The 17,152-nt window shown below is 39.3% G+C and overlaps 1 protein-coding gene across 3 annotated transcripts in view; it reads right to left on the bottom strand.

The window, feature by feature from the left end:
* The window catches only part of COL4A6 (collagen type IV alpha 6 chain), a 402,326-nt gene that overhangs the window by 210,291 nt on the left and 174,883 nt on the right, over positions 1-17,152 (bottom strand). For all 3 annotated transcript variants that reach the window (XM_059680110.1, XM_059680108.1, XM_059680109.1), the window contains exon 3: positions 11,343-11,426. In XM_059680110.1, coding sequence (XP_059536093.1) covers positions 11,343-11,426 — 84 coding nt within the window. The remainder of the gene's footprint in view (positions 1-11,342; positions 11,427-17,152) is intronic.

Here is a 17,152-nt window from a genome sequence, read left to right as displayed (position 1 = left end):
ATGAGTCTACTTAACTGGGATGAAGGGAAATAGCAACATCTCTGGTACACATACAGAAAAAAGTTGAAGGCCTCATGGTCACCCCTTCTATTTTGTGGGCTCCCACTTTTTCCTCAGAATATCTTACAAATCATATGTAACAGGAAAGCCAAGAACATACCCCCACCAGAGAGGATGTGAGTGGCAATATATATTATATATTTTAAAGGCTTAATAATAGTAATTAGTAATAATTAATTAGTAATAATAATAATTTTTACATAGTGCTTAGTGTACTACACTATTTGAACTACTTTACATAAGTTAAATGATTTAATCCAGATTTTAATTTATTTCTATATTTTATCAATTTAAATGGAAATAGAAGTTGTAATATTTTCTTTCGTTATCCATATAGATTGACTCATATTACATATTACAACTTCTATTTGAACACACTTTTTAGTTAAAAAAAATTTGAGCATGCCATTTTGGAGACCACTGATCCAGGTTCTGATATTTAGAATCTTTGGATAAGTGGGATGCTTCTATAAAGTACAGCACAGCAATTCTTTCCAATATCCTGCTGCTGTGGTTTCATACCTGCTGACAAATGGCAAAAAAAGGAATTAGTGACACAGGTTACAAGTCTAGTCAACTGGAAGCAAAAGGGAGAAACTGGGTGAGGAGGCACTGATGGGCAAATGGAAATGAGGGATGGAGAACTAGAAGTGCTTGAGCAAGAGGGAAGAAAGCCTGGAAGGAGAAAGGAGGAAGTTAGACACAGGAGGAAAGAGAAAATAAGGAGAGGAAGGAGTAAATAGATGGAGAAAACAAGGAGAGGAAAGGATATATCGCACATTGGCATGCAAGATGTTTGGTAACCCATATCTTGATAGCTAATGTCTCTGACATATGGATAAGCAGGACCAATACAAAGAAAACAGATTTCCCTAAGGATCTATGCACACAATTTTCCCCCAGGTATGCAGAGTGAACCTGCCTCTTCTCATCAGACAGGCACATGCAAATTATTCATTCACTGCACGGATAAGACAATGCTAAACCTAAATAATGGGTCTCTAGAACTGTAGAGAGAATAATTCCTAGGCAGGGAAGATATTTTGGGAGTATGGACGATGAGAAGATATCCTTATGATTCTTTTCAAATCACATCAGCCATAACCAAGAACAAAGAGCACTCCACATTCCTGAAGGATTGCAGGACCTGTTAGGACTTTAGCTATTAGGAACTTCCAGTGTCAGCAGTAAAAAAGCCATAGCAAACAATTTACATCTGAGGCAGCTGCCAAGACACCACTCCAGAGGGTAGAACACTTTCAAACATTGCCCTCCACATATCAATGAAACACTAAGAAGCATGTTAAGACACTCTAGGGGTAAGGAACTGTCACGATACAGTAACATGGAGTCTGATTTAAATAATAAGAACTGGTGTGTTCTTCAAGATCATCCAGCCCAAACCCCACATTTTACTAATGGGCAAATTGACACCCTGAGAAGAGGAAGAACCAGGCCAATGTCATCCAGTTGTCAGAGGTCAGATATGGCACTTATGTTTCCAGATATAAAGAAGTATTCTTGACTCTATACCTGTGTATTTATCTCCTCCCCCAGATGCTTGGCTCCTCTATAACTGAAGCTTCCCTCACCAGCACAGATAACATATCCTCCAAATCCCAAACTGTCCCATTATCATCAAAGAAGGGATTAAGATAACCATGAACATCTGTTGGGCTACAATTGCATCTTGAGTCAGTGTTGAGACACTAAATTCTAACATTATTATCAATTCTTGACAAATTAAATAACTATATTTAAACACACAGGAACCCTTGGTTTTTTACCTCCCTCCCCTACTGCCACCCAATGGCTATTTCAATGCACAAACATTATTCTTCTCTCCCCACAAGGAAGAGGAATAAGAAAAACTTAAGACCATTAATGTTGCATAAGGTTAAGAGGTTTTTAACAAAGGTTTGGTGGAGAGAAGGGTGAAATTAATGTCAAAAGAGAATTTTGTGTTTATCTTTGACTCACAAGTATTCATAAATGTTCTCATCTTGGAGGAAGAACAAATTGCTGGAAGTCAAACAAAAAACATTTTTGCCAACTCCCTCCATGGGTAGGCACAGAGTAAGAAGCAACCCGACAAAAGAGGAAGTCAGATTCATAAACTCAGGGAAGTTAGGCAGAGCAGATTCACAAAGTAATCTGTTGGAACCAGAGTGTGGGAAAGAGCTACAGCCTTTACAGCTAACAGGGTCTTAAGAAATATAAGAAAATAGCTGCCATGGCTCTTTGCCTTCTTTTGGCAAAAAGGAATCTTCCCTAGACAGGAGACTCACATTTGCTCCACAGTGACCTAACAGCTAATCCAGGATGTGGAGAGTATGACTGGAGCTATAACCATCCAAATTAGCTTTTTGGTTCCTCAGTCCTTCATGAAACAGTTTGTAGTGCTTAGTGTTTCGGCATCTAAGAATACCTAGTTTCTGCCCTTTAGTTCCTAAGGTTGTGGAGCACAAACAAGTCAATAGACTGCTGTAGTTTAGTATTAGAGAAATAAGAAAAAGTATAGCTAACCTGAGCCTTGCAGGTAGTGGAAAGCTTCATGAGGAGGTGAAATCTGTGTTCAATTTTAAAGAATGGGTAAATAGAAGCAAGTCAGAAGAGAAAGAGTAAAGTGAGTGATGAAGAGTACATGGAAAGGGAGTAGCAGGTGTAAAACCTGGAACATATTAAGACAACATAGCAGATTTGGTGAACTGTAAATAGTTCACTTCATGTGTATGGCTTTGTTTTGTTTTCTGAAGGAGGAGGATCTTAGTGATGACAGATAATGTTGGAAAGGTGGTAGAGGGCCAGGCCATGGAGGACTTTATAAGTGCACTAGAGTTAAGATTTTATCATGAGATTTATGGGAATCCATTGAAGGATTTTAAGCAAGAGTTTCATGATTACATTTGTGTTTTAGCAAGATTGTTATAGCGAGGTGGCAAGTGGATGGGCAAGAGTGAGACTGTAGGTTAAGGGACCAGTCTCAAGGCTATTATGGTAGTTCATGCAAGAAACGATACAGGCCTGGATTGGAGTAATAAGTATGGAATAAAGTGGATGGATTTGAGCTCTATTTATGAAAATGAAAGGACAGAATTTGATGAGTTAGAGATGATTGCGGGAAAAGGAAAGAGAAGACAAGAATGACTCCCAGGTTTCTGGCTTGACCAATGGCATTCATGATGATTCCATCTGCTAAGATGGGGAAGAGGTAAGTAGGATGTGGTAAGGAACACATCTGGTGGGGGTTGATGGTTGAATTCTGTATGAGACATGTTTATGGTGCCAGTGAAAATCCAAGCAGAGATGTCCAGAAAGAAATTTACAATCCTGACTGGAAGCTAAGGAGAAAGGTCTAGGTTAGAGATAAAGATTTAATATTTGTCATTGTATGTGTGGTAGCTTAAATCCCTGGAATGTATGAAACCCCACTGCAAGAGACCTACAGTGAGAAGTGGGATGAGGCCAGAACCCTGGGAAGTCCCATCAAAGTAGAAAAACAACTAAGAGAGAATAGCATCATGACACCCATAATTAAAAAATCCAGCACTGCAAACTGTTTCATGAAGGACTGAGCAACCAAAAAGCTAATTTGGATGGTTGTGGTTCCAGTTATACTCTCCACATCCTGGATTAGTTCCTAGGTCACTGTGAAGCAAATTCGAGTCTCCTATCTAGGAAGGATTCCTTTCTGCCAAAAGAAGGCAAAGAGCATGGCATCTATTTTCCAATATTCCTTTAGACCCTATTATCTGTAAAGATCCTATGTCTCTCTCACACTCTGGTTCCAACAGATTACTTTATAAATCTGCTCTGCCTAACTTCTCTGAGTTTTTGAACCTGACTTCCGCTTTTGTCTGATTGCTTCTTACGCTGTGCCTACCCATGCAAGGAAGTGGGAAAAATGCTTTTGTTTTACTCCCAGCAATTAGTTCTTCCTCCAAGATGAGAACATCCTAATAAAAGCTTAATATGCTAAGTGTCTAACTGTTTGTTTGACCTTTCAATGTGTCACTATGATGCGTGCTTACCACCAGGAGGCAGATGCTCCAACAGGTAGGTTAGCTTGCTGCTGGGGTCTGGTTGATCGGGACTGGGCCAGATGGACTGGACACACCCTGGAGCCTTTTTGTGGTCCCTCCCTGGCCCCAATCGTGCACTGGTGGGGTCCCTCGGCCTGGCCTTTGTCCTCTCGCAATCTGGGACCCCCTTAGGGGATGTCGGAAAGCTGGTTTCATCCCAATGCCCACAGACCAGGCCGAGGGACCCCAACAGCACACATATTCTAGTTTATGAATAATTGTGAGTCAAAGATAATCAAAAACTTTCTCTTTTAAGATTGATTTCAGGAACAGATAGAATCAGGAAATAAGGAGGTATCTCTTGTTGCAGAGAAGTCAAGGAAGATACAAATGAAAAATTTCTATTACATTTGGCAACAAGCAAGTTAATGGTGACCAGTGTTAGCAATGAGGTCAGCTCATAGAGGGCTGAAGAGTGAGAAGGCAATGAAGGGAAAAAGCTTTGTGCAGGCAGCTGGAGCAAGGCCTGGCCACCCAAAGAGGTCATCTATACTAATAAAAGGGTAATATGCAAATGGTCAGGATGCCCTCATGTGTAATAACCAAACAGCAGGCTGCTTGTGCAGCAGGCATGTGTAGGTGGGGACTTGCAGCATCGGGGACTTGCATCACACCATCACAATCCATCACCAAAAGACCTGAGGCCTGGTGGAGTCCTCCGTGCACCTCTGCTGGGGGTCCAGAGGCCTCTGTGTGGCCTGGCCCAGGGTGGGGCTGGTGGAGGCCTCTGCATGGCCTGGAGGCAGGGCTCGGTGGAGGCCTCTGTGTGGTGAGGCCTGGGGGGTCCCTTGGCTCCATGCGTGAGGCCTAGGGGTCCTGTGGCTCCACACAACATGGAGGCAGGCCCCCGGCTCCAGCCTACCTCTTTGGGGCAATCCATCGAGCAGCCCCGGATGGGTGGGTGGGATCTACCTCTTTGGGGCGATGGCTTGTGGGGCTCCCACACTGACAGGGCACAGGCCAGGCAGGGTGACCCCCCAAGTGGACAAATTTCTTGCACCAGGCCACTAGTGTACAATATAGTCTTTCACTTTGAAGCAGTAGAGGATAAGGACATTGGTGTGTGTGGTAGTGGTTTGGCAGGACAGGTGTTTGGGGATACAGAGGGAGGATAGAAAGATGTACACAGGAATTGCTTAATTCAGAAAGAAATGGAAAAACCTTTTGGTAGCCATGGCAGCAGTTAGTTGACACAGGGAATGCCAGCTGTTTGCAGGAAGAGAGTAAATTGTAGGCCTAGTGTTGCCTTTTTATTTATTTTTTGTCTTTTTTCTTTATTGATTAAGGTATTACATATGTGTCCTTATCCCCCCATTTGCACCCCCCCCTGGCTCATGCTCTCACCCCCCCCCCAGTGTATGTGTCCATTGGTTATGCTTATATGCATGCATACAAGTCCTTTGGTTGATCTCTTCCCTTTCCCTCTGAGGTTTGGTAGTCTGATCAATGCTTCTCTGTCTCTGAATCTGTTTTCGTTCATTAGTTTATGTTGCTCATTATATTCCACAAATGAGTGATATCACGTGATACATATCCCTCTCCAACTGACCCACCTGGCCTAGCACAATGCTCTCCAGGTCCATCCATGCTGTTGCAAAAGGAGTTCCTTCCTTTTTACAGCAGCATAGTATGCCATTGTGTAGATATACCAGTTTTTTAATCCACTCATCTGCTGATGGGCACTTAGGCTGTTTCTAAATCTTAGCTATTGCAAATTGTGCTGCTATGAACATAGGGGTGCATATATCCTTTCTGATTGGTGTTTCTAATTTGTTGGGATATATTCCTAGAAGTAGGATCACTGGGTCAAATGGGAGTTCCATTTTTAGCTTTTTGAGGAAACTCTATACTGTTCTACACAGTGGCTGCACCAGTCTGCATTCTCACCAGCAGTGCATGAGGGTTCCTTTTTCTCCGCATCCTCACCAGCACTTCTTGTTTGTTTATTTGTTGAAGATAGCCATTCTGACAGGTGTGAGATGGTACCTCATTGTCATTTTGATTTGCATCTCTTGGATGATTAGTGACTTTGAGCATGCTTCATATGTCTCTTGGCCTTCTGTATGTCTTCTTTTGAAAATTATCTATTTAGGTGTGTTGCCCATTTTTTTAAAATATATATATTATTGATTTTTTACAGAGAGGAAGGGAAAGAGATAGAGAGTTAGAAACATCGATGAGAGAGAAACATCAATCAGCTGCTTTCTGCACACCCCCTACAGGGGATGTGCCTGCAACCAAGGTACATGCCCTTGTCCGGAATTGAACCTGGGACCCTTGAGTCCGCAGGCTGATGCTCTACCCACAAGCCAAACCGGTTAGGGCATGTTGCCCATTTTTTGATTGGGTTGTTTATCTTCCTTTTGTTAAGTTGTGTAAGTTCCTTGTAAATGTTGGAGATTAAACCCTTATTGGAGATAACATTGGCAAATATGTCCTCCCATGCAGTGGGCTTTCTTGTTGTTTTGTTGATGGTTTCTTTTTCTGTGTAGAAGCTTTTTATTTTGATGTAGTCCCATTTGTTTATTTTCTCTTTAGTTTCCATTGCCCTAGGAGCTGTATCGGTGAAGATATTGCTTTGGCATACGTCTGAGATTTTGCTGCCTGTGGACTCCTCTAAGATTTTTATCATTTCCCATCTTACATTTAAGTCCTTTATCCATCCTAAGGTTTTGTGTGTGCGTGTGTATGGTGTAAGTTGGTGGTCTAGTTTCATTTTTTTTTTGCATGTATCTGTCCAATTTTCCCAACACCATTTATTAAAGAGATTGTCTTGATTACATTGTATGCTCTTGCCTCCTTTGTCAAATATTAATTGAGCATAGTGGTTTGGGTCAATTTCTGGGTTCTCTATTCTCTTCCATTGGTCTACCAGTATATGTCTGTTCTTGTGCCAGTACCAGGCAGTTTTGAGAACACTGTGAAGGCCTATTGTTTAATGCACCTGGGCTCTGGAATTCATGAGAAATACATTTTGTGACAAGGAAGTGGAAAAATTCAGGTAGGAGATAAAGAATTAAGAAACTTAGACTCTTTCACATTAAACTTAGTCTTGTCTTATAAACTCTCCAGCTAGTACATAGTTTCACAAGCTATAAATCAGTGGTAAATGGTCCTTATCTAAGGGACAATCCAAACATTCCTTGCGGTTTGGTGTTACCTATAATAATGGTCCTTTACATGGCATGGATAACTAAGAGTTCACCACGCTATATATTAACACCAGAACACTGTTAAAATAGGGAAAAATTTAAAATAGTATTAAGTAATAGTAAGCTCATAACCAAACATTCCTGCCTGTTCCTAACTCAGACAAACATGCACGGATGGAACATAGTGTTTTCAAATCCAGTAGGGAAAAGGGGAAGGGATAGAAATGTCAACCTAACATTACCAGGTATGCCATTTTTTAAAGTCGACATTTTCCTAATGTATGTTAATAAGGTTGAGTTGTTAACAGGCTAGTGATCTTGGGCAAATCACTTATCAGATTATTTGTAGCATACAGATAATAATACAGAACTTGGGAGGAGAAGATGCTTTGGAAAGTACAAATCAGTGTACCAACACTAGGAAAGGGCTTTTAAAGGTAAAGCATAGCTTTGAGAAATCAGTTCAAGATAGCTTAAGCCAAAAAAGATTGGATTGCAGGTGCTCAGGAGTGCTAGGTGTTGTGTAAATGTCATAGTCAGTTCAAAAGGACTTTGGCAAAAGAAAAGTACACACTGCCCAGCATGCTATGCACTTGATGTTTCTCCAAGGCAGGAGGCAGACCTGCCAAAAGCTGTAGTATATAGCAGGGATGACCCAACATTCAGTTCCCCTCCCAGCTCTCAGAGCTCAAGAGGAACAGCTTGAAATCCTAATGGGGGCTCTCTTCTCACCTAAGGAAAACAGTCTCAAATCTTTCTGACATCTGCACAAAAGTGGTTCTGAGGGGCTGCCCTGCAGGGTCAACAGTGCTTGGGCCAGTTAAAACAATCCTGCTTGTCCCTGAGAATGTAAGAGTGTATGGAGGATGACAAAAAGGACCTAGTGTTGTGGGTGGCTTCAAGCATCTGTGTTCACAGGATCTGCCCCATGAGCACTGGCTTCCTGATGTACTTGGGAAATAGGACATCCCTGCACTTGACTCATGAAATACAGTTTGGTCTGGTTCAATAACCTTGACCCAGGAACTTCAGAATTCACAAATAAGCTTTTGGAAAATATGTTTAACTGTGTGGACTCTGAGTCTTTTAAATATTGAAAAAAAAAATGTGTGGTGATATGTTATTTTCTCCATGCCACGCTCCTTCAACCACTCATGTTTTCAAAGGAGAAGCCAGACTTGGGATCCAGATGTTTGGAACCCAAACAAGGGCTCCTTGCAGAGGAAATCCATTGACTTCCATCTTCAAAGACCAAAATCTCAGCGAGGAGCTAAACCATGAGGTCATTATAGGCATGTTTACTTGGTGTAGGACTAACCTCCATTTAGCAATATATTAACATGTTCTTTTAAAGGCTCCTGAACCCAGCAAACAGTCCAGAGCTGCTTCTCATTTTCCTGGCTGTTGGGTCTGACCAAATACTTCCTGCCCCCACAATCAATCAGGAAATGCCCTATTACTTCAAATCTCATGTGTTTCCACTCGGGCTATTTTTATTTGCCATATATTTCAGAATTAATGTAAGTCAATAAGAATCACCCTTAGTAAAGTGGACAGAGAATAAGTTCAGGAAATTCACAGAAGAAATACAAAAGTGCAATGAATATGTGAAAAGATCCTTAACTTCACATGTAGTCTGTGAATTGGGATGATTTTAGCCCACATTAGCAAAAATATCAAGTGCTGACAAGGGTATAGAAACATGGGCACTCTTCTACAATGCTGATTTGAGTGTAAATTATAATAGCTACTTGGTGGGGTAATTGAGCATTAGCTTTGAAAATTTAAATGCTTATTGCACTTATATATGGTAATTCTGATCCTTAGTATCTATGCTTGAGATGCCTGTTCAAGGACTTCCACTGTAGCACTACCATTTTTTTAAAAATAGCAAAAACTTTATAACAACCTAAGTGTTCATCAAAAGGGGAATGGCTGGAATAATCTAAGGGGTAGAGAAGAAGATTTTAAGGACATATTAAGTGGAAAGCAACAATAACAAAAAAACACACAAAGGCACAGAAGGTACACATATGATTATATTTTGAGGAAAAACAGAAAATGAAACTTTTAAATACATATTTGTACATATCTCTGATTATGCACAGAAAAAGCCCAGAAAGACAATAGTGGGACCAAGAGATCATCAAGGGAGACTTTTGTGTTGTCTTCATTGCTTGCTGTGGAAGATGATTTGACTTTGAGTGGTGAGGACACAATGCAATATTCAAGGATTGGCAAAAGTTTACAATTGTAATACAAATAAGTAATACAAGAATAAACTGTTTCATGTAATCATAACTATAAACTTACTATTGCCCTTCCCTATACAGATCATATATCATAGAAATGTACACTTGAAACCTATATAATCTATTAAACAATGTCACTCCAATACATTTAATAAAAAAGAAAAAAGAATGTATTCAATATTTATTGCAGAATTATTTTTTCTTTTCTATTTTTAAATTATAGAAAGATGTTTTCTCCCCCTCTCTCCAATATTTTTCTATTGATTTCGGAGAGAAAGGAAGGAAGAAGAAGAGAAATAGAAACATCGATGAGAGAGAAACATCTATTGGCTGCCTCCTGCATGCACCCTACTGGGGATCGACCCTGCAACCCTGCAATCTGGGCATGTGCCATAACTGGGAATTGAACCAGGGACCTCTTGCTTCATGGGTGGATGCTCAGCCACTGAGCCACACCTACCAGGCTAGAATTATTTTTTCTAAAGTATTTCCTGGTTGCAGAGCAGAGACAAGGGCATGGATCTTGGTGGCTACAGTGAACATAACTTACCTGGAAGGCAGTAGTGGATAAAGTAAATAGGGGAGAAATCAAAGGACCCAGGATTACAAATAGTCCAAATTTGTAATCAATTTGCTGTATGACCCCAGGAAGTCATTTTCCTTTTCAGAGTCTCTGTACAATCAGTGGATAAGTTGAGAAGCTCACTAAGTTACCTTCCTTTTCTGATATTCTATGATTTTCTAGGTCTATGCCTTCAATGTAAAATGGGTCTGGTTATTTTTGATGACAAGTTGGCTTTTTAATTTTCTTCTCCAAATTCTGGCACAGTTTGACATTTCACTTTACTGCAAATGGAAGATGATTAAAGAGAAGGTGGAATGGTCACTCTGTTCCCCATTTGGCTGTTTTTGAGGGTTTTGTTGACCTGTTTGTGTTACCTCCCTTTGACTGAGTAAGCTCTTAAGCTTGTTGAGTGTTATTTAAGTGCAAATACAAGACTGAAAGTTTGAAAGTTGAAAGATCTGAATTCTATAGTGTAGCCATAAATTCTGGAAACATTTTATTTTTTTTACAGATTGAACCTCCCCTTGAATACTTTCCTGAGTTACACTATAGATGCAGATTTATTCTGTAAAAATCAGAAATACAAATAAGCACATATGTACATACAAGTATTGATGGAAATGCTGCATCCATGCTCTGTGTTTATTGCATTTGCACATCAATTTGAACTGTGCATTGCTAATAGGGGACACTACATTGAATATATTATATAATATTTTAAACATTCTGTTTTAATATAATATCTGTAAGTCACTCTTTTTCTATACTTACCTATATTTTTGGACTTTATGGCTACTGTGCATTCTGGATATTGGATTAGTCATAATCCTACTCTGTAGATAACAATTGGACCACTTAGTCCCCAGAGTGATAAGAAAGAACCACATGGATATAAATGAGCTATAGCAATTTACACATATCTACAAACATATCATAATCCGGTTCTGTACAACCTAACTGAGTTTTGAAAATACTCCAGATGAAACCTTGAGGAAACCTTGGCATTGAGTCAATAAAGGAAACCTCTTTCTGGTCCCTCAGAGACTTTGACCAATTTAATTCTGCCTATCATTAGTTAGCAAAGCTTCTTCCAGCTGGTCATCATCGCTTTACTTGTTCCACAGGGTCATAAGAGGAAATTCTAAGCAGTTTAATTCTAAAGAAAACACACACACTTCAGATAACAGCTTCTGTGACTGTTTGTCTTTCAACAATGAAAGAAGCAACTTACTCTCACTCCTTTCTCGGGAAAGCATTTACAGCCCCAACTGCAGTCTTGGCCTCCACATGCCTTTCCATAGGATTTCTTCTCTCCCTATTAAAAAAAAAAAAAGAAAAAAGAAAGAAAGAAAGTTAGTAAACCATGTGAAACAAGAATCAATGTTGCCCCAAGGAACTTAACCCTTGGCCATATTTCTCCTAACCAAGTAAATTTATTTGATGGTGTCATGAGTCACATGAAATAAAAAGTCATCTTAAGTCTGCACCCTTTTAAGTCAGGTTTATACCTCACTCAATAGCTAGTTTGGTAGCTAGTTTGTGGCTCAGATACCCCCTCATTGGTAGAAATTCTAGTCACAAAATACAAGAGAATTTCTTTACATGTGGCTCAAAATAAACCCTGACATAGCCTGGCGCCTCACTGGACTTATGTATTTTTAATTATTGAGAAAACAGTGGCTGTAAGAGAGAATTTTTTTTAAAAAAATCAAGTGCTAGAAATGCAATGATAGATAAAAATGGACACTCTGTATTCTGCTCTTAGGATTCTTTTCCTCAGGCTCCACTTTTAACACACAATTCAAATTTTACAATGACACCCTATGCCCAGTTAGTCAGATCCAAACTCCTCAGGTGATATTGTGCCTTCAAATTCTATAACTTCCTTTTTTCTTCTGTGTTAATATGTTGTTGTTGTTGTTGTTGTTGTTGTTATCATTATTATTGTTATTAGCTGAATTTCTATAAGACCCCCTGCATGCTCCTGACATGTGCTGACCATCTCCAACCCTGGCTTACTCCACTTCAATTCACTGGTATTCATTCTCTTTAAAAACTTAAGTCTGTTTCTGCCTCAGGGCCTTTGCCCTAGTGGTTACTTCTGCCTGGAATGTTCTTACTTATATATATATTTTTTATTGCTGGCCTCTTTTCATCATGCTGGTCTCAGTTCAATCCTGACCACTCAACCTAAGGTAGCCCCCAGTTACTTGCAATCATATCACTTATCTTTCTCACATTAAACATTCTGTCTGCCCCCACTAGAATGTAAGCTCTGTATTAGTAGGGACCTTATCTATTTTGTCAAACATTGCATCCCCAATGTCCAAAACAGTGGATTGCACATAAGGAATGTTTGATGACCACATGAATAGAGCTGGAATTTGAACCAAGGTGTAACTCCAAGGTCTTGACCTTAGCCCTTATAACTTAGTGTTTTCTAAGTTCTTTGTCTAGCAGACACTTAATGTGAAAACTCAAAAATGAAGAAACTGCCATTCTGACCCTAGGAACTTTGAAAAAAAGCAAAACATAAATTCTAACTATTGCTTGTAATAAGAACTTATCGCTGGGATGGATTTAGTAACATCTAACTTTTTGTTTAATGTTGGCTGTTTATTTTATTAAAAAGAAGGGAATATTTATGAGTCAGCCTCACACTTGCCTCTTTATTGTGAGCCTTTTCCTAATTTCCAAGGAGAATTATGAATTTCTCAGATGGTCTCTTATATCTTTAGATATTCCCACAGCACTTTATTTCCACAATACCTTAGTAATAAGGTAGTGATGGCAGAGCTAAAATATTGCTATTTTAGATTCCAAACATCTTCCTGATAACAGAGAACTTGAAAAACAACTTTTATATGCCTTTGATATGTGACATGATAAGTGCTATTGTACACTTTGCTGTTTGCCCTCCATTTTATGGTATATAGGATAGGCAAGTTTTCATAAGGGTGAGATCAAGAGGTACTGTAGGAGTAGGAAAATGGAGGCTGGCAGAGAAAAGAGAACAGAAAGAGTAGCATTCAGTTTAACCTTTATCTATGTTGTCATTTTGTCTAATATTGAGTACTACATTTATTCAGATAATGGATAATTTGTATTTGCTTTTCCAAATATTTCTGTATTTTCCAAATAGTCGTCAATGAGCATATATCATTAGTAAGAAGAAAAAACACTATGTTACTAAATGATAAAAGTCATCCACTTGAAACAAAGAGGACTCAACAGGCATTGCCAAAGTTGAAGTGGTATCTGTTTAGAACTTTGGCCAACTTCCAAACAATGGCTTTTGAGTGTCCCATAAAATCTGTCTGTCATGAATCAAAAGTTTCCTGATCTCTAGCATGCAGCTAACAGACAGGAAATCATCACTGTCCTCTGTCACTGAGGAAAGTAACCAGAGAAACCTCACAGGCCACAAACAATTTCCTGTAATGCCAGCTCTGGCAGTTCCCCCAGGAGTCTTTAGTTACAGTGAGGGGGAGAGGCATAAAAGGAGTGGCTTCCAGGGAACATGACAGGACAAGGCTCTGGGGACGTCTTTGCCCTAACTTGGTTTGTCTGGGTTCACTCCAACCCCTGTTTAACCAGGCCACATTACTGGTGTCATTCCCATGATGCAATGCTCTGTCCCTTCCTCTCAAAATCCAACCCCTCCTTATACCCTCAGATGCTAGTACTTGTTCTTAATTGCTCCTGACTGTGTTTATGTTCCTCTTAACAAGAATTACATATATTGGGAAACCCAATAGCATGCAAAATAGAACAGAACAGGACTATTTGGTGAGCACTATCTTTGCCACCACTGCTATGTAAATAAACCTACAAAACTAGATGACATCACCAAGGAAGTGAATGTGGACAAACGGAAAAGAAGACATTATAGAATTGAGCACTGTGGCAGTTCAATGTTATGAGAATGGCAGGAGGTACCAGAGAAGGAGTAGCCCCTGTGGTAGAGAGAGAAGCAACATAGAAGGGGGAACTAGGCAAAAAGAGTGATAAACTGCTAAATTATTGATAAGCCAAGTAGGATGAGGTATAAGAACACTCCAATAGATTTAGCAATATGCTGACCTGGACCTGAGCAATTTAGGAAAAAAAAAAAAACTAGAGAAATTCGGTAGGACTTCAAGAAACCTCCAAGGGTCCACTTGAGGGTACTGAATTTTAAGGGAACATCAGTTATAAACATTGTGAGGTTTCCTTTAGCTTCTTCAGCCATGTGGGTACAGATGCACATTAGCAAAGGGTTGGATTTAACCAGGGTTGAGTTCTGCTAGGTGAGAATGATAAAGGAAGAAAGGGGCAATGGATTCAAAGGTATATGGAAACAAAGTAATTATAATGATAGACCATGGAATTTAGGTTTCCTAAAGAGGGAACTGAGCACAGGCAGTGGATCAGAGGCAGTAAAAAAAGGTAGTCGATCTTTTGCCTATTTTTTTTAATTAGATTGTTTTTTGGTGTTGAGCTGTACAAGTGCTTTATTTTGGATATTAACACCTTCTCAGATGCATCATTGGTGAATATCTTCTCCCATTCATGGTTTGCCTTCCATTTTGATGATTTTCGTTGTTGTGCAAAAACTTTTTAGTTTGATATAGTCCCATTTGTTTTTCTTTTGTTTCCTTTTCCTGAGGAGATTTATCAGAAAAAAAATATTAAGAGAAATATCTGAAATTTTTCTTCTTGGGTTTTTATGGTATCTAGTCTTACATTTAAGTCTTTAATCCATTTTGAGTTTATTCTTACATATGATGTAAAAGGTTGTCTACTTTCATTTTTTGCATGTCTATCCAATCTTCCCCCAAATATTTAGTGAACAGACTGCCTTTACTGTAAAAATTTCTCTCTTTTCTGTGTCCAGCGTGGCTAGAGAGTGGTCCAATTCCTGAGTAGGGGCTGCTGGGGATTGAGAAAATGAAAGAAAGAGATAGACACAGAGATAGAAGGAAAAAGCTGGGGCCAGGTGGGACAGCTGTCCTCTGATGGAGAGACAGTGACCCAGAACCAACCCAGTGCATTTATTTTATACAGCAAAAACCAGGAAGTTTTACTAAAGGTCAAGACAAAGGAGATTATGTGCATTCTTGGGCAGGCCTGAGTCCTATTCATTCCTGGTGCTTGGCTGGATTTAGATAACAAAACCCACCAGCTGGTGCCTGGGTTGAAGGTCAAGCAGACAACACTCCTGCCTCTGGCAAGGTGTGTTTCCAGGACATAGGTCTGCCAACACAACTGGATTCAGCTGACAATAATGAAAGAAATGTCCATGTGCCTTCCCAGGCACTCTCTACACTTTACCCCATTGTATGTCCTTGCTTCTTTTATCAAATATTAATTGACCACATAGATGTGGGTTTATTTTTGGGCTCTACTCTGTTCCATTGACATATATGTCTGTGTTTGTTGTTGTTGTTTTTTTTTTTGTTTTCTTTTTGGCAGCACTATGCTGTTTTGATTACTATGGCATTGTACTATAGTTTGATATTAGGTAATGTGAGTCCTCCAATATTGTTCTTTCTCAAGATTACTGTGGCTATTTAAAAATAACATACAACATAGGAAATATAGTCAATGACATTGTAATAAGTATGTACTGTGCCAGTTAGCTACTGGAAATATCAGCAGGAGGACTTTTTAAAGTATATGATTGTCTAACCACTATACTGCCCACCTAAAACTAAAACAAAATAATATTGAATGTAAACTGTAATTGAAATAAATTTTAAAAATTTTTAAAAAGGTAGTACAATCAATGGATGATTTATTCTGGTGAGGTTGAAGAAATATATGGGTTTTAGAATTGTGACCAGGTCTAGGTCTCAGAAGAAAGAAGACGGGGTGCTGTAAAGAGGCAAGGGCCTATTAATACTCTACCTAGTGCAAAACAAGACAGTCCTCAGAATATAAGACCTTCTTGAATTAGCTCAATCAATGGCTGTTGAAATGGACACTCCTAACAATTTTCATACAACATAAAATTATGCCCTTTCAATAACATCAGGTTTCTTTAAGATACCTTTCACACCAAATCTCATTTGATTTTCTACCACAAAATTGAACCAGGTATTTTAGATATATGGGTATGTGTAGAGACATTCACAATACCACAATGATTTCATTATGCCTTCAACTACCCTCCTAGACAGTGAATTCCTCTGAGGAGACTTTGGTTTATTCACCATAAGGAAAATCTAAGCCTCAATTTCCTTAACTATAAAATAGGGATAAGACTATTTTAACTCCCAGGGTTTGGTTGGGTTAGAGATAATGCCCCTAGCAAAATGATTGGCAAATATAGTATGCTCAATGTATGTTACCTGGTATTATTTATAATTATAGCACCTATAGTACTGTGCCTGCAAGTGTCTAATAGATGCTTACCCAATGACTGATTCATATTTTAAACTTGAGGAAATGGAGTTCCAGCTGTTTATTACTTCCTAAATATAAGAAGTTAAATATTAGAGTTGTGTTAAGAAACCAGGTATCCTTATTCTCTGCTTCTTGGGTTTTCTTCCCCACTGTATCTACTGCCACTAGTTTCAGGAATTAGCTTAAAATTAAGAAGTCAGGAAAAGAAGAATCTCAAGAAAGTGCCTTTTTTTCTTTTGCTTTTTAAAAAATCAACATTGCTTTACTGACTTTACAATATTATTTATACTGTTTGTACACTTCCTGAACAACCGTCATAGATGATTTCATAACTGTTTTAGACACTGACAAAGGAAGGGGAGAACCAAGATGGTGGCATAGGTAAATACCTATACTTGCTGCCTCTCACAACCACATCAAAATTACAACTAAAAGGCAGAACAACTACCACGCAGAACCACGGGAAAGCAGGCTGAGTGGAAGTTCCACAACTAGAGAGGTGAAGAAAGCGCATTGAGATTGGTAAGAGGTGTGGAGGCGCGGAAAGTGCTGGCCCCTGGATCTGCTGCTCTTTTAATTGGGAGGGAGATACAAGCTCCCACTTGCTCTGAACTCCAGTTCCAGGTGGACTCTGGGGGACCCAGACACATACGG

The sequence above is a fragment of the Myotis daubentonii genome, chromosome X (assembly GCF_963259705.1).
Source record: "Myotis daubentonii chromosome X, mMyoDau2.1, whole genome shotgun sequence".
Taxonomy (NCBI): Eukaryota; Metazoa; Chordata; class Mammalia; order Chiroptera; family Vespertilionidae; genus Myotis; species Myotis daubentonii.
The sequence above is the reverse complement of the archived record's forward strand: the minus strand, read 5'-3'. Positions and strand labels throughout refer to the sequence as shown.